This window comes from Pan paniscus, chromosome 17 (assembly GCF_029289425.2).
Source record: "Pan paniscus chromosome 17, NHGRI_mPanPan1-v2.0_pri, whole genome shotgun sequence".
Taxonomy (NCBI): Eukaryota; Metazoa; Chordata; class Mammalia; order Primates; family Hominidae; genus Pan; species Pan paniscus.
In genome coordinates, this window is record NC_073266.2 from 53,606,272 (window position 1) to 53,632,381 (window position 26,110).

General features: G+C 41.1%; 1 protein-coding gene across 4 annotated transcripts in view; it reads left to right on the plus strand.

The window, feature by feature from the left end:
• Positions 1 to 26,110, plus strand: part of MOCOS (molybdenum cofactor sulfurase) — an 84,442-nt gene that overhangs the window by 22,915 nt on the left and 35,417 nt on the right. For 2 of the 4 annotated variants that reach the window (XM_003830219.6, XM_008955666.4), the window contains exons 7-9: positions 2,680 to 2,796; positions 4,835 to 5,296; positions 9,382 to 9,544. In XM_003830219.6, the coding sequence (XP_003830267.2) occupies positions 2,680 to 2,796; positions 4,835 to 5,296; positions 9,382 to 9,544 (742 nt within the window). The remainder of the gene's footprint in view (positions 1 to 2,679; positions 2,797 to 4,834; positions 5,297 to 9,381; positions 9,545 to 26,110) is intronic. The other 2 variants (XM_008955665.4, XM_063597247.1) reach the window with 1 other exon arrangement.

Here is a 26,110-nt window from a genome sequence, read left to right on the forward strand (position 1 = left end):
GAAACCCTGTCTCTACTAAAAATACAAAAATTAGCTGGGCGTGGTGGCACACACCTGTAACCCCAGCTACTCAGAAGGCTGAGGCAGGAGAATCACTTGAACCCGAGAGGTGGAGGTTGCCATGAGCTGAGATTGTACCACTGCACTCCAGCCTGGGTGACAGAGCAAGACTCTGTCTCAAAAAAAAAAAAAAAAAAAAAAAGTAACTGTGTGTGCTGTGGCAGCGGCATGGGATTGGTGGTGGAGAAGAAGCCTCCAAGAAGAGGAATCACCAGGGTGTGAGGCTGCCTGTGTGGGTGTCTGGGGACTCTCATTCCCCAGGGCTAGACACAGGATGAGTTTCTCCCTCTGTGCCTTGGTAGAGGAAGCTCATTGTGTGAATGGATTCTGTGGCTAAGGCATGACTAACTGCCAGTTCAAGAAAGCGCAGTTACGGTTTTTTCAGGTTCAGGGAACTTCACGATATGGGAATTTCCACAGGGATTTTGGTGGCCTTTGGAAACATCAGCTGGGTTTGGCTGTCTCTTTTTCGTCAGGGGATGTGTAAAGAATTTAGCTTCCTATGAGAAGGCTTTGTCTTCTTGTTTTGGTATATCCAGGCTTCTAATTTTATTCTCCCACTGTTGGAAGTCACTCTGCATGGTGATTAAGAGCAGGGACTCAGAGTCTGTCTGCCTCTTGCCAGCTCTGTGAACTTGGGCAAGTTAAGTTCTCCAAGACTCTGTGAAATGGGGATAACAATATACCCTGATTATAGTGTTGATATGAGGATTAAATGAGACACAATATATACATCCCTTAGCACAGAAGAAAGTAAGTGCTCAATAAATGTTGGGCACAAAGGCTCCCGAGCTGGGAGCCTCCAGGGCATTGTGGCTGGGCCTGTTTCTCAGTCCTCCCTGAATGCTGTGCTCATCCTGCCATAGAAAACAACCTCCTTCACCTGGCTGGGCACAGTCTGGGCCTGTGTGGGATTCCCCAGGGCTGAGGGCAAGAAGAGACTGATGCATAAAAGGGAAATTAGGACAAAGGGTAGGTGTGGCTGCAACAGCGTCTTCTGCTTACATCCTCTCCTGCCATGAGACTTTGACACTCCTCCATGGAGGGCTGGTGATCTGTGGGTCTTCCCCTAGAATCTGGGCTGATCTGTGACTCGCTCATAGCTAACAGAGTGCCAGGAGGATGACACTGCATGGCTTCTAAGGCTAGATCAGAAGAGATGATGCCCTATTGGCTTTGTTCCCTGGGACACTAGCTTTGGAGCCTGGAGTTACCCTGTCAGCTACTGTCTTGCGCCCTGAGGCTGCTGTGTGTGCTGCAAGGATGCCAAGCCACATGGAGAAGCCAAGTTCAGGACTGTGGCTGGCGGTCCTAATTCTGAAGCCCTTCCAGCCTGTGGACCAGAAAGACCCAGGAGTAAAGGAGTCTCCAGATGATCCCAACCCCCAGATGCCAAACTACTCCCAGCCTTTGAGTCTTCCTAGCTGAGACTCCAGACATTTTGAGACAGAGGAGACATCTCCTCCATGCCCTGTTTGAATTCTTCCCACACTGTAGCCATGAGCTGCATAAAATGGTTGTTGTTTTATTCTCCCTAGTTTGGGTGGCCTACTTCACAGCAAAAGTAACTGGAATGGTGAATATGGGGGAGTGGGTGAGGGGCAGCCACGGGGACTCTAATTCAGCCTGGTGGGAGCTGGATGGGGGGTCGGGGGTCTCCCTAGTAGTTGCCTTGTGAAGGGAAACCTGACCTGGAGATGGAGTTGGCCAGGCCCAGTAGAGCTGCCAGGACTCACCTTAGAGCTGGGAAACTCCTGAATTCACTAGCAGGTCTGCATGCCAGTGGGCCATTAGCCAAGGGTGAAGGAACAGAATTGTTCATCTGAAGCCCCTCAGTGCAACCCAGAGAATGGCTTCTTCTCACACACCAGAGGAGATGGCCAAAGTGAAGACTGCCGTGGTCTTGATAAGGGTCTGTGGGAGGCATCGTTGCCCAGCCAAGATCCCTGGCTGACCACACGGTGACCTCTGGCCACCCCACATGTGACTTCCCAGGGAGAAAAATTCAAAGGCTCACCCAGCTGAGCAAGATGTGTTTATTTTCCTGAATGCAGTTCAGTGACTCCTCCTCCTGAATTCAGCCTGAGCCCCCAGGGCGAGGACTCTTACTGGGCCCCCAGGCCCTTGGGGAATGGAGTACTTGACTCACAGCCTGGAGGAACTGGAGCAAACATCCCCGGGGCTCATGTGAATGCGAACCACCTCCCAGAGCCTTCAGAGGGCAGGAAAGAGCTTTGGGAACTTCTGGACTGAAAAGCAATTCTGTGATTAAACCGAAAGTTGGAGAAAGTAGGAAAAGCAAATCAATTATACTCAGCATGGACACAGTAACACTTGGAGTCCAGGCTGCGAGCTGAGGCGGGGCTGCTCGGAATAGCACTTCGTGGGGCCTGCTCTGTGGTCCAACCCTGTGCAGCTGATGCCAAGAAGCCACTGTCTCCAGCCCCACTGAAACATTTTATACAACGTTTAACCTGTGATAGATCATTTTAGAGGACAATTCCAGGCTTGTATCATCATTTTATTATTAGGAAAGAGAGGTCCAAATCCTGATCTGAATCTCTCAGAGTAAAACTGCACGTTGGTAATGGCTCATTCCATGTTACATTAAATCCGCAGGTGGACAAAATGGCCAGTCTTTACAACATCCACCTACGAACTGGCTGCTTCTGTAACACTGGGGCCTGCCAGAGGCACCTGGGCATAAGCAATGAGATGGTCAGGAAGCATTTTCAGGTTGGTACAGGGCTCTGCGATCCAGACGCTGGTCAGCGCGACCCAGCAACACCTGTTGCTGCCTGCGTGTCTGGGGTGGGGGCTGCTGCTGCATACTCATTTCTCCACGCCTACTCTGTGCATGTACAAAGGAAAAGAAACACAAATGGAAAATGCTTCAAGAAGGCCGGGTGCGGTGGCTCACGCCTGTAATCCCAGCACTTTGGGAGGCCGAGGCAGGTGGATCACCTGAGGTCAGGAGTTCGAGACAAGCCTGGCCAACATGGTGAAACCCTGTCTCTACTAAAGATGCAAAAATTAGCCAGGCATGATGGCATGCGCCTGTAATCCTAGCTACTTGGGAGGCTGAGGCAGGAGAATCGTTTGAGCCCAGGAGGCAGAGGTTGCGGTGAGCCGAGATCGCACCATTGCACTCCAGCGCCTGGGTGACAGAGCAAGACTCCATCCCCTTCCAACCAAAAAAAAAAAAAAAAAAGAAGAAGCCGGGCACGGTGGCTCATGCCTATAATCACAGCACTTTGGGAGGCCGAGGTGGGTGAGTCACCTGAGGTCAGGAGTTCATGACCAGCCTGACCAACATGGAGAAACCCTCCCTCTACTGAAAATATAAAATTATCCAGGTGTGGTGGTGCATGCCTGTAATCCTAGCTAGTCAGGAGGCTAAGGCAGGAGAACTGCTTGAACCCGGGAGGTGGAGGTTGTGGTGGTGAGCTGAGATTCTGCCATTGCACTCCAGCCTGGGCAAAAAGAGCAAAACTCAGTCTCAAAAAAAAAAAAAAAGAAAAGAAAAAAAGAAAAGAAAATGCTTCAAGATATTATCTCTATAGCAGACTTTCGGATTCATTTTTTACTTTGAGGCCAACAATTTAAAGGCAAGGGAGGGGTGTTAACAAGGGATGTGTGAGGATGTGCCCTTACCTGGTTCAGCCCTCCTGAGGTACAGCCTCCAAGCTAGAGTTAGCTGACATCTGGGTTGGGTGTGGCATGGAACTCTTCTAGGGCTCCAGGGATTCTACGTCTCCCAGAATCCCCACCCTCCCTGTCTCTTCCCTGGGCTGAGGTTTTTCACTTCAGGGTATAGCCTGTTTTGAACCATTTCATTAGGAATAATTTGAGTGGCAAAGAGTGTTTATTGATTTGAGTTTCTAATTTGATTTTCCTTTGGTTGCTGTGAAATATTGTATATACTAGATCTGAACTAACCATGAACTGAGTTTTGTTTAAAAAGAAAGAGGGATAGGACAGAAGGAGAGGGAGGAGATAGGAGAGAGGGAGGAGAAGAAATAGAGAGGGAGAGGGAGGCTCAGAACACAAACACAGCTCCAGATAGAATATTTGGTCCTATGGAACGCTGTGGCTCCATTTCTTCGGGTGTCTGACCCGGATCCAGCACCAAGGTTTGTCCAGGACTGCTCCATGCACTGTGCTGACCTGTGACCAACACCAGGCAGCCAGGCTCGGAGACTGAGATTCTCCTGCCTTTCTTCCCCATCTCCCTGCAGGGGCACTCAAGCTGACCTTGGCCTTCACAGTGGCCCGGGGCTGGTCATTTGCAGGGGCAGCATCTCTGCCTTTCCCTGTTGTCAAGGGGCAGCTCTCAGGGATGCAGGCCTCCCCTCAGTACCGAGAGGCTAACGAGAGTGACCAGTGATGTTTCTCCCATCTCAGCCCCGGGTAGACCTTGAGGTTGACCCCTTGGCGCTTCTGAAACCTTAGTCTGTGTTTTGACGCCTCTGTGAGCCAGCCCTGTGCCTGCCTCTAGGTAAATGCTTTCCATGAAGTATTTCTATTAAACTTTTTAATGGCCCCTTGAGATTGATATTGGTCCCAATTTACAGTTGAGCAAAATGAGATCCAGAAAGTGGTCCCCTGCAGGTAGAGAGCTGAACTATGTCCCAGACGCACAGCACATATTAATGTTGCAGTTCTGTTTTCCTGGGTTAATTTTAAAATTAACAAAATTTATTTTGCCGAACTGTTTCCAATGTCTCTATGAGAAAGGGGTCACTCTGGCTGATGCACTTCCCTCTTATCCTAGGCTGGTCATGTCTGTGGGGACAATATGGACCTCATAGATGGGCAGCCCACAGGATCTGTGAGGATTTCATTTGGATACATGTCGACGCTGGATGATGCCCAGGCCTTTCTTAGGTTCATCATAGACACTCGCCTGCACTCATCAGGGGACTGGCCTGTCCCTCAGGCCCATGCTGACACCGGGGAGACTGGAGCCCCATCAGCAGACAGCCAGGCTGATGTTACACCTGCTGTCATGGGCAGACATAGCCTCTCGCCTCAGGAAGATGCCCTCACAGGCTCCAGGGTTTGGAACAACTCGTCTACTGTGAATGCTGTGCCTGTGGCCCCACCTGTGTGTGATGTCGCCAGAACCCAGCCGACTCCTTCAGAGAAAGCTGCAGGAGTCCTGGAGGGGGCCCTTGGGCCACATGTTGTCACTAACCTTTATCTCTATCCAATCAAATCCTGTGCTGCATTTGAGGTAAGGACTTTCACAGCAGCACAGAAAGTCTTCTCTTTGTTTACTCTCTCTATTTTTTGATAAAGTGAAGAAAAGCATGAAAAAAAAATCAAAATCATTCATCAGAGTGTTGTGGTGAGAAAAGCCATTCTCACTCTCCCTTTCTTGGTCTGTGCTGACTTTTGAACATGACTGCTCACGGGGACTCCTGAGAGGACCCTGTTTCTGAGTGGTGAATGTGTCATTACTCTTATTAATTATAGCTGTAACTTTCACTGAATGTGTGTGCTGGCTGTGTGCTGAAGCATTGTATGTGTTTATTTGTTTCATTTGATCCTTAAAATGGTGAAATATGAGGTGGATAGTAATATTATCCCTATTTTATAGATATGGAGCCTGAGGGTTTTGAGGTTAAGCACTTTGCCCAGGTGACCTGAAGATATGTCAAAAGGACACAAGAGCCAGCTTGAAGGAGCTCCCGTTGGCCAAGTCTTTGGCAATATGTACATCAAAATAAGTACTGATAGTGATAAGTGGTGAGCATTTGAGAAACACAGGAATCCATGAGTCCAGTAGAAAGTAAAAATGAATTAGCGAATAAATAGAGAAGAAGCTCAACCCTACTATAGAATACCAACTAATAAATCAATGATAGAATTTTAAAAACTACCACTTTGCAACCATCATGCCAATAATTGATTTAGGCAATAGTCATCAATAGATGCTAAATCTAATGAATGAAAATTTGATAAGTAACAGGATATCTGCATATTCTGAAAATATCTCTCCATAAAATACTTATTAATTAGTAAGTACCGCCTACTTATTGATGAATTTTACAATGGAGAAACCTAATAGACCCCATGTTAACCAAGTGGCAAAAGTTGACATCACCAACATTGGGACAAATGAATGGGGTGTGTCTCCTGGGATGTACAGAGAAGAACATAGCGTTGGTCCTGAGGCATTCCTACCAAAAATGCAGAAATAATAAGCTCAGATAATCCCACCTTAAGAGACATTTAGCAAGGTAGCTGGACTGTACTTCTCAAAAATATCATGGTTGTGAAAGACAAGAGGAGACTGAAGGAGACTAGAGAGACGCGACAAATGTATGCAACGTGATATTCGATGCAGACAGCAGAGGTGGAATCTGAATGGAGTCTATTGATTAGTTGTAATATCAGGTCAATGGTAATTCCTAATTTTGATGGTTGTACTGGGGTTATGTCAGAGAGTGTCCTTATACTTAGAATATGTACAGTAGAGTATTATGGGGATGATGAGACATTATTTTGCAACTTATTCTCAAATGATTTAGAAAAGTCAACAATCAGAATTGGAGTGAAACGTTTATGGGAGCTCTGTGAACTGTAACTACATTTATTTAAGCTTAAAGTATATTAAAAATATTAAATTTTAATTTTTCTAAATTGTGGCATCAGTAAATAATGTTACTTTTTTTTGCACCTTTACTACTGAGGGTAGCTGGGCTCCCTTATGTGTGCACTGCAGGGACATCTATGACTAGTTCTGTGGTTGGAACTCTGAACCTTTGCCTTTGTCCATACCCTTCTTCAGCAGACAGCTGGCTCAGGAAAAGCCCTCATTGAAGGGACATTGCACCCATGCTATCACTTGCTGGTGCTGTTAAAACCTAACCTGTGGACAACCGCTCCTGCAAAGGGCAGGAACAGGAAGCCAGCAGAGACGAAATTGGACTAATTCTCTCTGTACTCAGAGAAAGCACATCCTTGCTAAAATAAAGGTTCAAAGAAGAAACGAGATGAAAACTGAATTGGTCTTGTAGCTTAGGAAATAAGTGGAGGGGATGTATGAAACTTACAGAATGTAACCCACAGCGGTTTATTCCCAACTAAACCCCCAGATGGCTTAGGGAACCACCATGACATCTTGTGAGGATGCTGCAGCCTTTCCTCAATGTGGGCCTCTGTTTCTGAACTTGGGCTCTTCTCACAATTACATGAAGCTGCTTCTATTGCTCCACAGCTGAACTTCTATACCAGAACAGTCAACCCAAAGAACATCATCTCCATTAGTTTAGGATCTCACCATCTTGCAAAAGCAGGATGGGGCGACAAGGCTTGGCATCTGTGGTAGGTGAACCCAGAGATATGGTGGAAGGAGCGGCAGGAGGGAGCTGCTGGTGGGACGGCTACACCTCTTATACAGGTCAGCTGTAGGCTGGGAAACTGCACTTCAGAGACCCTGATGGAAGGAAAACAAGCAAAGTTAGAAATAATCAATGCCTCTTGTTATTCTTTGATGTCAGCTTTTGATACCTATACCCACCTAACTGGTGGTTTTAATTTTTTCCATCAGCAGACTCTGTCAAATTTAATTTTACCTTTTATGGCTTTTTTTTTTTCTTTTAGAGAAACACACCACCAGGAAGAACATTTGTACCTTATCTTCCGGGTCTTCGAAAAAGCCAGCATCTTTTTGGGGAAACAGTTTAAAACTAGTTTCTCAGGGAGCTTTCTTCTGTGCTGAAAGACTTCTTACTTGCTACTCACTTTATCCATTTATTCATTTGCTTATTATTATTTTTTCGAGATGGGATCTCACTCTGTCTCCCAGGCTGGAATACAGTGCTGCCATCAAAGCTCACTGCAGTTTTGAACTCCTGGTCTCAAGCTATCCTCCCGCCTCTGCCTCTTGAGTAGCTGAGACTACAGGCATACACCACCATGCCCGGCTACTTTTTAATTTTCATTTTTTTTAGAGACAGGGTCTTGCTATGTTGATCAGGCTGGTCTTGAACTCCTGGCCTCAAGTGATCCCCCTGCCTCAACCTCCCAAAGTGCTGGCATTACAGACATAAGCCACTGCGCCCAGCTCTACTCACTTTATTTTATTTTATTTTGTTTTATTTTATTTATTTATTTATTTATTTATTTATTTATTTATTTATTTATTTATTTTTGAGATGAAGTCTCGCTCTGTCGCCCAGACTGGAGTGCAATGGTGCGATCTTGGCTCACTGCAAGCTCCGCCTCCTGGGTTCAATTGATTCTCCTGCCTCAGCCTCCAGAGCAGCTAGGACTACAGGCGCCTGCCATCAAGCCCGGCTAATTTTTGTATTTTTAGTAGAGATGGGGTTTCACCATGTCGGCCAGGATGGTCTTGAACTCCTGACCTCGTGATCTGCCCGCCTCAGTCTCCCAAAGTGCTGGGATTATAGGAATGAGCCACCATGCCTGGCTATTTATTATTATTATTATTATTATTTTTTTTTTTTTTGACACAGAGTCTCACTCTTGTCGCCCAGGCTGGAGTGCAATGACATGATCTCGGCTCACTGCAACCTCCGTTTCCTAGGTTCAAGCAATTCTGTCAGCTGATTTTTTGTATTTTTAGTAGAAAAATATGTCTATACTATTATGAAATACCTGGACAGGCACCACTGCTAAGGAAGGATATACAAGAGCAAAGGGGTGGGCGTGGTGGCTCATGCCTGTAATCCCAGAACTTTGGGAGGCAAAGGCAGGTGGATCACTTGAGGTCAGGAGTTTGAGACCAGCCTGGCTAACATGGTGAAACCCTGTCTTTACTAAAAATACAAAACTTAGCCGGGCATGGTGGCAGGTGCCTGTAATCCCAGCTACTCAGGAGGCCGAGGCAGGAGAATAGCTTAAACCCAGGAGGCAGAGGTTGCAATGGGCTGAGATTGCACCACTACACTCCAGCCTGGGCAACAGAGCAAGACTCCATCTTAAAAACAAACAAACAAATAAAAAAACAGCAAAAAAAGAGCAATGGCTGGAGCCAGCTGGGAAAGGAGGCTTGCTTTTCACTGTAGACTCTTGTACTCTCTGAATGTCAGGCATTACCTACTTAAAACATGGCTCGAAGTGGAGAAGGGTGGAGTGTGGACCTGGAGGCTTAATGGAAGATATCCAGCTCCTACATCATCTTCTTTGCACTGTCCTCTCTGTTTTAGTTTCTTCTCTTCCTCCCTTTCTTCCTTCCAGTGTAGGTGCTGAATTCATGAAGTCTATCTGTGTTTGTGTAGCCACTGTACAAATAGGTGAAGACCAACTTTGGGGAGCCCTGGCCTAAGACATGTCTACCTTTTTGTTTAGGTGACCAGGTGGCCTGTAGGAAACCAAGGGCTGCTATATGACCGGAGCTGGATGGTTGTGAATCACAATGGTGTTTGCCTGAGTCAGAAGCAGGAACCCCGGCTCTGCCTGATCCAGCCCTTCATCGACTTGCGGCAAAGGATCATGGTCATCAAAGCCAAAGGTGGGAAAACTGCTTCATTTTCACAGAGCAGCTCCCAACAGCAGCTTTTATATTCATATGAAATACTCTACCAAGTGTTAGAATAACCCATCAGCCTGGGCAATACAGTGAGACCTCATCTCTACAAAAAAATAAAAAACTATCCTGGGTGTGGTAGCACGTGCCTGTAATCTCAGCTACTCAGGAGGCTGAGGCACAAGAATCACTTGAACCCTGGAGGTGGAGGTTGCAGTGAATCGAGATCATGCCATTGCATTCCGGCCTGGGCAACAGAGCAAGACCTTGTCTCAAGGGAAAAAATGGGTAAAATAACCTGAAAGTAAGGGAAATAGTGTCTAGGAAACACAACAAAGAGTTTGTTCCCCTTGATTTTGGGAAATTTCGGGAGACAGAAAGATCTGACAGTTCAATCAGACAGTAAAGAGGGGCCAGGTGCGGTGGCTCACGCTTGTAATCCCAGCATTGCGGAGGTGGGCAGATCACTTGAGGTCAAAAGTTCGAGACCAGACTGGCCAACATGACGAAACCCCTTCTCTACTAAAAATACAAAAAGAAGCTGGGCATGGTGGCACGTGCCTGTGATCCCAGCTGCTTGGGTACTTGGGAGGCTGAGGCAGGAGTATCACTTGATCCCCAGAGGTGGAGGCTGCAGTGAGCCCAGATCGCACCACTGCACTCCAGCTTGGGCAACAGAGGGTGATGATGTCTCAAAAGAAAAAAAAAAAAAAGAGGTATACACTTTATATTAATTAGATGATGTCCTATGAAGTTTCTTTTATTTTCTTCACTCATCATCATGTATACTGCAGGCTTTAATTCGTCCTTGTTGATTTTGTTATGAGTGATATGAATGATCAAACCTATAGAAAAGCATAGGCCCACTCTGTTTAGTAGAACTTTCTGTGGTGATGAAAATGTTCAAACTATACCTTGTCCAGTTTAGTGGCCACCAGTCACTTGTGACTATTGAAATGTGGCTAGTGGGACACTAGAACTGAATTTTAAATTTAACTTAATTTTAATTAATTTAAATAGCTACGTGTAGCTATGCTACAGTGTTGGACAGCACGGGTATAAAGAATAATACACAATTAGAGCATTCAATTTTAGCAAATCTTAACATTTGGCCACATTTCCTTTAGGTCCTCCTCCTCCTCTTCCTTTTTCTTTTTTAGCATACATACATACATACATACATAAAACATTACATAGCAGTTGTGGTGCTGGGTTAAAAAAAGGTAAAAGACATTACAGATACAGCAGAAATTTCCTGTGGACCTCTCCTGAGTCTTACTCCTTCTCCTTTCCCATCCCACTTACCATTTTTAGAACATTCCCATTTCCTCCCTAACTTGCAGTTGTACTTTTGTGATATATAACATTTCCATATATTCACGATTGTGTTTCTTGGCTGTAAGTGTTCTGTTCTGTTCTGTTCCCGTGGTTTATTTTTCCTTGAACCAAGAGGCCAGTGTTATTACTAGAGTTATAGAATAAGTCTTGATATCCCTTTTTTTTTTTTTTTTTTGAGACAGAGTTTCACTCTTGTTGCCCAGGCTGGAGTGCAATGGCGTGATCTCGGCTCACTGCAACCTCTGCCTCCTGGGTTCAAGCGATTCTTGTGCCTCAGCCTCCCGAGTAGCTGGGATTACAGGCATGCAGCACCATGCCTGGCTGATTTTGTGTTTTTAGTAGAGACAGAGTTTCTCCGTGTTGGTAAGGCTGGTCTTGAACTCCCAACCTCAGGTGATCTGCCCACCTTGGCATCCCAAAGTGCTGGGATTACAGGCATAAGCCACTGCGCTGGCCCTAATATCCCATTTGTTTAAATTGTCTGTTGTCACATATTGCAGAATCTCTTTTAAGATTGAGTAGTATTCCATTAAATGAGTATACCATATTTACTTTATGCATCTCTTAATGGACATTTAGATTGTATCCATATCTTGGCTGTTGGAAATAGAGCTGCAATGAACATTGGGAGTGCTAATATCTCTTCAGTATCCTGGTTGAAATTATTTTGGATAAGTACCCAGAAGTGGGATCACTGGATCATTTGGTAGTTTTATCTTTAATTTTCTAAGAAATCTCAATATTGTTTTTCATATTAACTGAAAAATTTTACATACCCACCAGTGGTTGCAAGGGCTCAAGTTTTTCCACATTCTCGCCAACACTTACTTACTGTCTTTTGTTTGTTTTCTTTTGACAATAGCCATCCTGACAGGGGTAGAGTGATATCTCATTTTGATTTTAATTTGCATTTCCTTCATTATTAGCGATGTTAAACATTTTCCATATACCCATTGACCGTTAGTACATCTTCTTTGGAGAAATACCTAGAAATACCTATTCAGGTCTTGAACCCATTTTTTTTTTAAATTTTTTAATTTTTCTTTTTTTAGAGACAGAGCCTCGCTCTGTCGCCCAGGCTGGAGTACAGTGGCGCGATCTCGGCTCACTGCAAGCTCTGCCTTCCAGGTTCACGCCATTCTCCTGCCTCAGCCTTCCCAGTAGCTGGGACTACAGGCACCCGCCACTACGCCTGGCTAATTTTTGTATTTTTAGTAAAGACGGGGTTTCACCGTGTTAGCCAGGATGGTCTCGATCTCCTGACCTTGTGATCTGCCTGCCTCGGCCTCCCAGAGTGCTGGGATTACAGGCGTGAGCCATCGCGCCCAGCCACTAACCCATTTTTAAATTAGGTTATTTGGTTTTCTTTTTGTTTGTTTACTGCTGAGTTGTAGGAGTTCCTTATATATCTTTGAGGTTAACTACTTTTTCAGATAAATGGTTTGAAAATATTTTCTCCCATTCCACAGGTTGCCTTTTCACTTTTTTAATTGTTCCCTTTGCTGTGCAGAAGCTTTTTAGTTGGATATAGTCCCATTTGTGTATTTTTGTTTTTGTTACTTGTGCTTTGGGTGTCATATTCACAAAGTTATTGCCAAGACCAATGTCATGAAGTTTTTCCCCTATGTTTTCTTCCAGGAGCTTTACATTTTGGGATCTTGTGCTTAAATCTCTAATCCATTTGAGTTGAAGTTTTTGTATGATGTAAGATAAGGGTCCAATTTTATTCTTTTACATGTGGATATCCAGTTTTCCCAACACCATTTGTTGAAAAGACTATCTTTTCTCCATTGTGTTTTTTTGACACCCTTTCCAAAGATCATGTAACCATATATGCATGGATTTATATCTGGACTCTCTAGCCTGTTTCATTAGTCTGTGTATCTGTCTTTGTGCCAGTACCATACTGCTTTGATTACTATAGCTATAGTGATATATTTTAAAATCAGGAACTGTGACAACTCCAGCTTTGTTCTTCTTTCTCAAGATTAATTAGTTTATTTGTCATCTTTTGTGGGTCTATATGAATTTTAGGATCGTTCTATTTCTGTAAAAAAATGCCATTGCGATTTTGATAGGGATTGCATTGAATCTGCGGATTGCTTTGGGCTCTATAGACATTTTAACAATATTAATTCTTCTAATCCATGAACATGGAATGCCTTTCCATTTGTTTAATTTCTTGTTTGTGTCTTATTTCTTTCACCAATGTTTTGTAGTTTTCAGAATGTGAGTATTTCACCTCCTTAGATAAGTTTCTTTTGTTCTTTTAAAAGAGATTTAGGGTCTCACTGTGTTGCCCAAACTGGAATAGAGTGGCATGATCACAACTCACTGCAGCCTTGAACTCCTGGGCTCAAGCAATCCTCCTGCTTCAGCCTCCTGAGTAGCTGGGACAACAGGCATGTGCCACCATGCCTGGTCTAGATGAGTTTATTTCTAGGTATTGTACTCTTTTTTGTGTGCTATTATAAGTGGGATTGGTCTTCTTATTTCCTTTTCAGAGAGTTTGTTTTTAGTGTATAGAAATGCAATAGATTTTTGTATGTTGATGTGTATCCTGTATCCTGCAACTTTACTGAATTCATTTATTAGTTTAACAGTTTTTTAAAATGGAGTATTTAGAATTTTTTGAATATATAAGATCATGTTTTTTGATCAAACAAGGACAATTTTTCTTCCCTTTTCCAATTTGAATGTCTTTTATTTCTTTTTCTTGCCTAATTGCTCTGACTAGAACTTCCAGTCCTATGTCAAATAGTGGAGGTAAGAATGGGCTTCTTTGCCTTGTTCCTGATCTTAAGAGAAAAAGTTTTCAGTTTTTCATCATGGAGTATAATGTTAGTTGTAGGCTTTTCATATGGCATTTATTATCTTGAGGTAACATGTTCTATTCCTAGGTTATTAAGTTTTTATTATGAGAGGGTGCTGAACTTTGTCAAATGCTTTTTCTGTGTCCATTGAGATGAATATGTAATTTTCTCCTCTATTCTGTTAATGTAGTATGTCACGTTAATTGATTTTCATATGTTGAATCATCCTTACATCCCAGGACTAAAGCTCACTTTCTCATGGTGTATGATCCTTTTAATGTACTGTTAGATTAAGTTTTGTTGAGGATGTTTGTGTTTATATTCATCAGGGATATTGGCCTGCAGTTGTCTTTGCCTGCCTTTAGTATCAAGATAATGCTGGCCTCATAAAATGAGTTTGGGAATGTTCCCTCCTCTTAGTTTTTAAGTAGAGTTTGAGAAGATTTAGTATTAATTCTTCTTTAAATATTTGATAGCATTCAGCAGTGAAGCCATTTGGATGTAGGCTTTTCTTTGTTGAGAGGTTTTTGATTACTGATTCAATCTTCATACTAGTTGTAGGTTTGCTCAGGCTTTATTTTGTTCATGTTTAGTTTCGATAGATGGTATGTTTCTAGGAATTTATTCATTTCTTCTAGGTTATCCAGTTTGTTGGCATATAGTTGTTTGTAGTAATTTCTTAGAATATTTTATTTTTGTGGCATTATTTATAGTGTCTCATTTCATTTCAGATTTTGAGTTTTCAATTTTTCTTTTCTTTTTTTTTTTTGTTTTGTTTGTTTGTTTTTGAGATGGAGTCTCATTCTGTCGCCAGGCTAGAGTGCAGTGGCACGATCTCGGCTCACTGCAACCTCCGCCTCCTGGGTTCAAGTGATTCTCCTGCCTCAGCCTCCCGAGTAGCTGGGACTACAGGTGTGCACCACCATGCCCAGCTAATTTTTGTACTTTTTGTAGAGAGAGGGTTTCACCATGTTGGCCAGGATGGTCTCGATCTCTTGACCTCGTGATCTGCCTGCCTTGGCCTCCCAAAGTGCTGGGATTACAAGCGTGAGCCACCGTGCCCGGCAAGTTTTCTATTTTTCTTAGTCTAGATAAAAGCTTGTCAGTTCTGTTTTTCAAAAATCCAACTTAGTTTTGTTAATGTTTTCCATTTTTCAATTTTATTTATTTCCATTGCAAACTTTGTTGTTTCATTCCTTGTGCTAAATTTGGGTTTACTTTGTTCTGCTTTTTCTAGTTCCTTGTGGTGTAAAATTAGGTTGTTTGAGATCTTTCTTCTTTTTTACTGTAGACACTTACTGCCATGAGCTTACTATTTAGTACTGCTTTTGCCATATCCCATAAATTTTGATATTTTATGTTTTCATTTGTCTTTGGTATTTTATAATTTTTAAAATTTTCTTCTTTGATCAAATGGTCATTTAAGAGTGTGTTGTTTCATTTCCACATATTTGTGAATTTTTCCATTTTCTTGCTGCTACTATTTCTAGTTTCATTTCATTGTGGTCGGAAACTTGATATGATTTCAGTCTTTTTAAATTCATTGTCTTTTTTTTTTTTTTTTAAGTCTTGTTTTAAGACCTAACGTGATCTATCCTGGAGAAAGATCCGTGTGTGCCTTAGAAGAATGTGTATTCTTCTGCTGTTGGGTGAAACGTTTTATGTATGTTTGTTAGGTCCATTTGGTCTACAGTATGATTCAAGTCCTCCTTTTCCTTACTGATCTTCAGTTTGCATGTTCTGTCCATTATTGAATTTATTTTTGTTTTGCTGTCTATTTCTCCTTTCAGTTCTGTCAATGTTTGCTTTATGTATTTAGGTGCTCTGATGTTGGGTGCATATATATTTATAATTGTTATATACTCCTGGTGGATTGATCGTTTTATCATCATAAAATGTCCTTCTTTATCTCTTGTGACAGTTTTTGACTTAAAGTCCATTTTAATGGATATAATTATAGCCACTCCTACTCTCTTTTGGTTACCATTTGCATGGAATATCTTTTTCCATCTGTTTACTTTCAGTCTGCGTATATCCTTAAACCTAAAGTCAGTTTCTTTTAAACAGCATACAGTTGGGTTTTTTTTTATGTCTTTTTATGCTTCTTTTTTTATTCAGCCACTCTAAGTCTTTTGATTGGAGAGTTTAATCAAATACATTTAGAGTAATTATTGATAAGGATTTAATATTGCCATTTGGCTAGTTGTTTTCTGTTAGTCTTATAGTTCTTTTGTCTGTCTTTTCACCTCTTGCTGTCTTTGTGTTTTGTTGATATTTTATATTGATGGGCTTTAATTCCTTTGTCTTTTCCTTTTTGTGTAACTTCTATAGGTTTTTTCTTTCTTTTTTTTTTTGGTGTGTAGTTATTTCGAGGCTTACATAAAATATCTTAGAGTTATAACGGCCTATTTTAAGCTGACAGCAAGTTTAATCACATACATAATTCTACACTTTAAGCTTTGCTCCCCATACTTTACGTATGGTTGTCAGGATTTACATCTATTCATAATGTGTATCTTTTTTTTTTTTTTTTTTTGAGACAGGGTCTTGCTCTGTTGCCCAGGCTGGAGTACAGTGGTGTGATCTTGACTCACTGCAAACTCTGCCACCTAGGCTCAAGCAATCATCCCACCTAAGCCTCCTGAGTAGTCCTAAGCTAAGTCCTAAGCTAAGTCCTAAGCAGACACATGCCACCATGCCTGGCTAATTTTTGCTTTTTTTTTTTTTAGAGACAGGGTTTCACCATGTTGCTCAGGTTGGTCTTGAACTCCTGAACTTAAGCAATCCATCCTCCTTGGCCTCCCAAAGTGTTGGAATTATGGGCATGAGCCACCACCCCTGGCCCATATTTGTATCTTTTAACACATATGTATATATTTTAAGAGATGTGGTCTCACTCTGTTGCCCAGGCTGGAGTGCAGTGACATGATCATAGCTCATTACAGTTTTGAACTCCTGGGTTCAAGTGATCCTCCTGCCTTACCCTACCGAGTAGCTGGGACTACTGATATGTGCTGCCATGCCCAGCTAAATTTTTTTTTTTTTTTTGAGATGGAGTCTCGCTCTGTCACCCAGGCTGGAGTGCAGTGGCATGATCCCAGCTCACTGCAACCTCTGCCTCCTGGGTTCAAGAGATTCTTCTCCCTCAGCTTTCCGGGTAGCTGGGATAACAAGTGCATGGCATCACACCCAGCTAATTTTTGTATTTTTAGTAGAGATGGGGTTTCACCATGTTGGCCAGGCTGGTCCTGAACTCCTAACCTCAGGTGATCTGCCTGTCTCGGCCTCCCAAAGTATGGGGATTATAGGTGTGAGCCACTGTGCCTGGCCCATGCCCAACTAAATTTTTAAAACTTTTAAAAAGATGAGTTCTCTCCAATCTAGGCAATACCATTCAGGACATAAGCAAGGGCAAAGGTTTCATAATGAAGACAGCAAAAGCAATTGCAACAAAAGCAAAAATTGACAAATGGGATATAATTAAACTAGAGAGCTTCTGCACAGCGAAAGAAATGATCAACAGAGTAAACAGACAGCCTATAGAATGGGAGAAAATTTTTGCAAACTGTGCATCTGACAAAGGTCTAATATCCAGCATCTATAAGGAACTTAAACAATTTTACAAGAAACAACCCCATAAAAAGTAGGCAAAGAACATGAGCAAACACTTTTCAAAAGAAGACATATATGCAGCCAGCAATCATATGAAAAAAAGCTCAACATCACTGATCATTAGAGAAATGCAAATCAAAACCACAATGAGATATCATCTAACACCAGTCAGAATGAGTATTATTAAAAAGTAAAAAAATAACAGTTGCTGATGAGGTTGTAGAGAAAAAGGAATGCTTATACACCGTTGGTGGGACTGTAAATTAGTTTAGCCATTGTGGAAGATAGTCTGGTGATTCCTCAAACACCTAAAGACAGAAATACCATTTGACCCAGTAATCCCATTACTGGGTATATACCCAAAGAAATATAAATTATTCTGTTATAAAAACACATGCATGCATATGTACATTTGTGACACAATTCACAATAGCAAGGACATGGAATCAACTTAAATGCCCATCAATAATAGACTGGATAAAGAAAATGTGGTACATATACACCATGGAATACTATGCAGTCATAAAAAAAATGAGATCATGTCTTTTTCAGGGACATAGATGAAGCTGGAGGCCATTAGCCTTAGCAAACCAACACAGGAACAGAAAACCAAATACCACATGTTCTCACTTATAAATGGGAGCTAAATAATGAGAACACATGAACACATAGAGGGGAACAATAGACACTGAGACCTACAGGAGGGTGGAGGGTGGGAGGATGGGGAGGATCAGGAAAAATAACTAATGAGTATTAGGCTTAATACCTGGGTGATGAAATAATCTGTATAACAAACCCCCATAACGCAAGTTTACCTATGTAATAAACCTGCACTTGTACCTTGGAACTTAAAAGTTGAAAAAGAAAAAAAAAAGATGAGATCTCGCCATGTTTCCCAAGCTGGTTTCAAACTCCTGGCCTCAAGAAATCCTTCTGCCCCAGCCCCCTAGTAGCTGGAATTACAAGCATTAGCCATTGTGGACTGCATATATTTTAACCTATTTTTGTAGTTATTCTTTAATACTTTTGTCTTTTGACTTATTTTTGACATATTTTTGTAGCTATTTTAAATATTTTTGTCTTTTGACCTTTATGCTAGGATTAAAAATGAGTTACCCACTACCAATAGTAACATAATATTATTTATTTGTCTACATATTTACTTTATAGCAAATTTCATGCTTTCTTATGCTATTGTGTTGTTGTTTAGTGTCCTATAGTTTCCGCTTGAGGAATTTTCTTTTGCATTTTTTATAAATCAGGTCTAGTAGTGATAAATTTTCTCAGCTTTTGCTTGGTATGGTATTCTTGTTGGCAGGTTTGTTTCTTTTAATAGTTTGAATATATCATTCTACTTTGTCTGGCCTACAAAATTTCTGCTGAAAAAATCCACTGATTGTATTATGAGGGTTCCCTTGTGTATGACAAGTCAGTTTTCCCTTGCCTTTTTCCTTCCTTTTGACTTTTGGCAATCTGATTATATGTGTCTTGGCATGGATTTTTTCAGATTTATGTTATTTGGTATCTGTTGGGCTTTTTGAATTTGGATGTCCATTTCCTTCCTGGATTTGGGAAGTTTTCAGCCATTCTTTCTTTGAATAAGCTTTCTTTTCTTTTCTCACTCTTTTCAAAGTTTTAGACTCCCATAATGTATATATTGGTCCACTTGATGATGTCTCATAATTCCCCTAGGCTTACTTCACCATTTTAAATTTTTACTTCTTTCTGCTCCTCTGACTGAATTATTTCCAGTGACCTGTCTTCAAGTTTACTTATCTTTTCTTTTGCTGATCTAGTCTGCTGTTGAACCTCTCTTATAATAAATTTTTTAGTTCAGTTACTGTGTCCTTCACCTCCATGATTTCTATCTGGTACTTTTAACATTTTCTATTTCCTTGTCGAACTATTCATTTTGTTCATGCACTGTTCTCTTGACTTTGGTGACTGTCTTTATAGAGTTATTTTAAGCTCTCTGTCAGGTAAACCATATTACTCTGTTTCATTAGGGTCAGTTGCTGGAAATTTATCTTGTTCTTTTGTTTGGAACATCTTTGCCTGATTCTTCATTTTCCTCAAGTGTCTGTGTTGGTGTCTGTGCATTACTTGTTTGTCTCTTTGTTTCAAGACATCTTGCTCTGTCACCCAGGCTGGAGTACAGTGGCACGATCTCGGCTTGCTGCAACCTTTGCCCCCAGGTTTCAAGCGATTCTCATGCCTCAGCCTCCCGAGTAGCTGGGTTTACAGCTGGTGTGCACCACTACACCAGGCTAATTTTTTTGTATTTTTAGAGATGGGATTTCACCATGTTGGCCAGGCTGGTCTCGAACTCCTGACCTCAGGTGATCCACCCACCTTGGTCTCCCAAAGTGCTGGGATTACAGACATGAGCCACTGTGCCCAGCCTGTGTCTATGCATTAGACAAAGCAAGCAACTCTCCTAGTCTTCACCGACTGGCCTCATAAAAGAAGACCCCTACCAATCAGATTGGCCAGAGATTCAGGGGGTCACTACCAACTCTTTCCTCCCTTAGGATAATCAGGCAACTATGTTTTCTATCTGCTTATGGTGTGATGAGCACTGGGGAGCTCAAGATGCTACCTCCATTCTCTTGCGAGTGGCTTCACTGTGCCAGGCCCATCAGAACTCTAAGACTGAGAAGACAGAAGCCAGTCCTCTAGGGAGCTCTCTTGGAAAGGTTGGGGTGCTAGACACACAAACCAGCCCCTTCTCTTCCCTGAGTGAAGCTGAGAGTGAGGGGCTCTCTTCCTGATTGTATGGCACTGCACTGTGGGCCAGGTGTCTGTGGAGATGGTGCTGGAAATCTCCCTACCAGTTTCAGTGAGTCTGGTTTCATGTTCTGGGGTTCAGGAGCCTTTCAATTAGGTTCTGATTTCCATGTCATCTTCTAATAATGATAGTTTTGTACCTTTCTTTTTCATTTTTATTTCTGTTAATTTTTGTCTTACTGCATTTGTTAATCTTTCCTATATAATGAGGAATGGAGCACTGATGGGAGACATTCTTCTTTATTACCAACTTGAGTGGAATGCTTCTGAAGTTTCAAAAATAAGAATGATGTTTATTGTAGGTTTTTGATTGATTTATTTTATCAGGCTAAAGTAGTTCTTTTCCTATTTTGCCAAAATTTTTATCATGACTAAATTTATTTCTTACTGAACGCTTTTTCTGTATTTGTTTATCATATTTTTTCCCATAAGCTATTAATGTGATGTATTACATTACTAGATTGTCTATAACTGAGCTATATATTTGGTATCTTAAGGAAAAAGTACACTTGGCAATGACTTTCTAATACATTGCTGGGTTTGGTTTGCTAATATTTTAGTGATGTTTGTGTCTGTTTTTATCAGTGAGAGTGATTATAGCCCATTGTTATTAAATTATTCTTGTTCAAGTTCAAGTACCCAGGATATTAACATACATTAATTATTGTTATTTTGAACTGTTACCTATGCATGTTATGCATTCCTTTATATATATGATGTGTATAACATAGAAAAAAGAATAGCTTTCCAACTCTACTGACATAGTAAGTTTTTTGTTTGTTTGTTTTGTTTGTTTGTTTGTTTTTTAGCAATAACGATGATTGATGCAGGAATCCAGTTTGATGCTAACTCCTAGAGGCTAATGAGATTTGACACTCTATGCTGATATCTTTATAGAATGAGCCTTCATGCTTGTCTGTCTATTTCTAAAGGATTGAAGGTAGCTTAGAGAACAATGACCCACGATGTGGATGATCCAGAAGTACAGAAATCTTTCAAAATAATTTACAGAGTGTCCCTGGGGCCTTGGATGTGATCGCCCCCATTCAGGCTCTTCCATAAAAATCTTGCTCAGTGCACATACTATTGGTGGCACTGATAATGATGAAGAAAGTCTTCATGTTATAAAAAGATTTCTAAGATCCAGGCACTTCCTTGATCCAACCAAATTCTAGTGTCATTAAAATTCTTTTTTTTGTTGTTTTGGTTTTTTTGAGACACGTTCTCACTGTGTCACCCAGGCTGGAGTGCAGTGACACAATCTCAGCTCACTGCAACCTCCATCTCCTGGGCTCAAGCCTCAAGCGATCCTGTTACCTCAGCCTCCCGAGTAGCTGGGCCCACAGGCATTTGCCACCACATCCAGCTAATTTTTGATATTTTCAGTAGAGATGGGGTTTTGCCATGTTGCCCAGGCTGGTCTGAAACTCCTGAGCTCAAGCGATCCACCTGCCTCGGCCTCTGAAATTGCTGAGATTCCAGGTATGAGCCACCATGCCTGACCTTAAAATTATTGTATATTTCATAATAATGAGCTTTGATTTACAGTTATTCCTTTTTAATTTTGAACAGATACAGTAATTGTACATATTTATGGTGTACAATGTGATACTTTGATACATGCACACAATATGTAATAATAAAATCAGTGTAATGATCAAATCAGTGTAATTATATAGCATATTCATCACCTCAAATATTTATCATTTCTTTGTGTTGAGGATGTTTAAAATCCTCTTTTCTAGCTATTTTGACATATTTAATAAATTATTGTTAACCATAGTCACCCTATTGTGCTACAGAATACTAGACCTTATTCCTCCTATATACCTGTAATTTTGTACCCATTAACCAACCTCTCCCTATCCCCTTCTTTATCCTACCTGTCCCTGCTTTTGGTAACCACTATTCTACTCTTTACTTCTATGAGATCAACTTAAAAAATTCCCACATATGAGTGAGAACATGCAGTATTTGTCTTTTTATGCCTGGCTTATTTTACTTAACATAATGTCCTTCAGGCTCATCCATGTTGCTGCAAATAACATAATTTCCTTGTTTTTTATGGCTGAATAATATTCCATTACACACACACACACACACACACACACACACACACCCCATTTTCTTTATCCATTCATTCATTGATGAACACTTAAGTTGATTCCATAACTTGGCTACTGTGAATAGTGCTGCAATAAAAATGGGAATGCAGATATATCTTAAACATACTGATTTTCCTCTCCTTCATTATTATTATTATTATCACTTCAATAGTTTTTGGGAAACAGGTGGTGTTTAGGTACATGGGTAAGTTCTTTAGGTGTGATTTCTGAGATTTTGGTGTACTCATCACCCGAGCAGTGTACACTGCACCCAGTTGGTAGTCTTTTATCTCTCAACTCCCCTCCACCCTTTTCTGCAAGTCTCCAGAGTCCATTATGTCATTCTTATGTCTTTATATCCCCATAGCTTAGTTTCCACTTATAAGAGAGAACATACAATGTTTCTTTTCCATTCCTGAATTACTTCCCTAAAAATAATGGCCTCCAACTCTATCCAGGTTGTTGCAAATGCCATTATTTAGTTCCTTTTAATGGCTGAGTAGTATTCCATGGTGTTTGTGTCTTTGTATACCCACATCATATTTTCCTTATCCATGCATTGGCTGATGAGCATTTAGGCTGGTTCCATATTTTTGCAATTGTGAATTGTGCTGCTATAAACATATGTGCACAAGTGTCTTTTTTATATAATGACTTCTTTTCCTCTGGGTAAATACCCAGTAGTAGGGTTGCTGGATCAAATTGTAGTTCTACTTTTAGTTCTTTAAGGAAACTCCATATTGTTTTCCATAGTGGTTTTACTAGTTTACATTCCCACCAGCAGTGTAAAGTGTTCCCTTTTCACCACATCTATGCCAGCATCGATTATTTTTCAATTTTTAAATTACGGTCATTCTTGCAGGAGTAAGGTGGTATTACACTGTGGTTTTGATTTGCATTTCCCTGATAATTAGTAATGATGAGCATTTTCTCATGTTTGTTGGCCATTTGTATATCTTCTTTTGAAAAATTTCCATTCATGTCCTTAGCCCACTTTTTGATGAGATTATTTGGTTTTTGTTGCTGATTTGTTTGAGTTCCTTGTAGATTCTGGATATTAGTCCTTCGTCAGATGCGTGGTTTGCAAATATTCTCTCTCACTTTGTGGATTGTCTCTTTACTTTTCTGGGTATTTCTTTTGCTGTGCAGAAGCTTTTTAAATTAGGTCCCATCTATTTATCTTTGTTTTAGTTGCATTTACTTTTGGGTTCTTGGTCATGAATTCTTTGCTTACCGCAATATCTAGAAGGGGTTTTCCAATGTTACCTTCTAGGATTTTTATGGTTTCATGTCTTAGATTTAAGTCTTTGATCCATCTTCAGTTGATTTTTGTATAAGGTGAGAGATAAGGATCCATTTTCATGTTTTTACATGTGGCTGGCCAGTTATCCCAGCACCATTTGTTGAATAGGGTGTCCTTTCCCCACTTTGTTTTTGTTTGCTTTGTCGAAGATCAGTTGGCTGTAAGTATTTGGCTTTATTTCTGGGTTCTTTATTCTGTTCCATTGGTCTGTGTGCCTGCTTTTTAATACCAGTGCCATGCTGTTTTGGTAACAGTAGCCTTGTATTATAGTTTGAAGTTGGGTAATGTGATGCCTTCAGATTTTTCTTTTTGCTTAGTCTTGCTTTGGCTAAGTGGGCTGTTTTTTTGTTTCCATATGAATTTTAGGATCATTTTTTCCTAGTTCTGTGAATAATGATGACGGCATTTTGATGGGAATTGCACTGAATTTGTGTATTTCTTTTAACAGCATGGTCATTTTCACAATATTGATTCTAGCCATCCATGAGCATTAGTCCATTTGTATTGTTGTATTAGCCTGTTTTCACACTGCTATAAAGAAATACCTGAGACTGGGTAATTTATAAAGGAAAGAGGTTCAATTGACTCACAGTTTTAAATGGCTGGGGAAGCCTCAGGAAACTTACAATTATGGTGGAAGGCAAAGGGAAATGAGGACCTTCTTCACATGGTGGCAAGAGAGAGAAGGGCAAAGGAGGAATTTCCAAACATTTATAAAACCATCAGATCTCATAAGAACTTACTCGCTATCATGCGAACAGCATGGGGGAAACTGTCCCCATGATCCAATCACCTCCCTCCCTTGATACCTAGGGATCACAACTTGAGATGAGATTTGGATGGGGATACAGAGCCACACCATATTATTCTGCCCCTGGCCCCTCCCAAATCTCATGTCTTTTAACATTTCAAAACCAATCATGCCTTCTCAACAGTACCCCAAAATCAATTTTTTTAAATTTTTTTATTATTATACTTTAAGTTTTAGGGTACATGTGCACATTGTGCAGGTTAGTTACATACGTATACATGTGCCATGCTGGTGTGCTGCACCCACTAACTCGTCATCTAGCATTAGGTATATCTCCCAATGCTATCCCTCCCCCCTCCCCCCACCCCACAACCGTCCCCAGAGTGTGATGTTCCCCTTCCTGTGTCCATGTGATCTCATTGTTCAATTCCCACCTATGAGTGAGAATATGCGGTGTTTGGTTTTTTGTTCTTGTGATAGTTTACTGAGAATGATGATTTCCAATTTCATCCATGTCCCTACAAAGGACATGAACTCATCATTTTTTATGGCTGCATAGTATTCCATGGTGTATATGTGCCACATTTTCTTAATCCAGTCTATCATTGTTGGACATTTGGGTTGGTTCCAAGTCTTTGCTATTGTGAATAATGCCGCAATAAACATACGTTTGCATGTGTCTTTATAGCAGCATGATTTATAGTCCTTTGGTATATACCCAGTAATGGGATGGCTGGGTCAAATGGTATTTCTAGTTCTAGATGCTGAGGAATCGCCACACTGACTTCCACAATGGTTGAACTAGTTTACAGTCCCACCAACAGTGTCAAAGTGTTCCTATTTCTCCACATCCTCTCCAGCACCTGTTGTTTCCTGACTTTTTAATGATTGCCATTCTAACTGGTGTGAGATGGTATCTCATTGTGGTTTTGATTTGCATTTCTCTGATGGCCAGTGATGGTGAGCATTTTTTCATGTGTTTTTTGCCTGCATAAATGTCTTCTTTTGAGACGTGTCTGTTCATGTCCTTCGCCCACTTTTTGATGGGGTTGTTTGTTTTTTTCTTGTAAATTTGTTTGAGTTCATTGTAGATTCTGGATATTAGCCCTTTGTCAGATGAGTAGGTTGCAAAAATTTTCTCCCATTTTGTAGGTTGCCTGTTCACTCTGATGGTAGTTTCTTTTGCTGTGCAGAAGCTCTTTAGTTTAATTAGATCCCATTTGTCAATTTTGGCTTTTGTTGCCATTGCTTTTGGTGTTTTCGACATGAAGTCCTTGCCCATGCCTATGTCCTGAATGGTAATGCCTAGGTTTTCTTCTAGGGTTTTTATGGTTTTAGGTCTAATGTTTAAGTCTTTAATCCACCTTGAATTGATTTTTGTGTAAGGTGTAAGGAAGGGATCCAGTTTCAGCTTTCTACATATGGCTAGCCAGTTTTCCCAGCACCATTTATTAAATAGAGAATCCTTTCCCCATTGCTTGTTTTTGTCAGGTTTGTCAAAGATCAGATAGTTGTAGATATGTGGCGTTATTTCTGAGGGCTCTGTTCTGTTCCATTGATCTATATCTCTGTTTTGGTACCAGTACCATGCTGTTTTGGTTACTGTAGCCTTGTAGTATAGTTTGAAGTCAGGTAGTGTGATGCCTCCAGCTTTGTTCTTTTGGCTTAGGATTGACTTGGCAATGCGGGCTCTTTTTTGGTTCCATATGAACTTTAAAGTAGTTTTTTCCAATTCTGTGAAGAAAGTCATTGGTAGCTTGATGGGGATGGCATTGAATCTGTAAATTACCTTGGGCAGTATGGCCATTTTCACGATATTGATTCTTCCTACCCATGAGCATG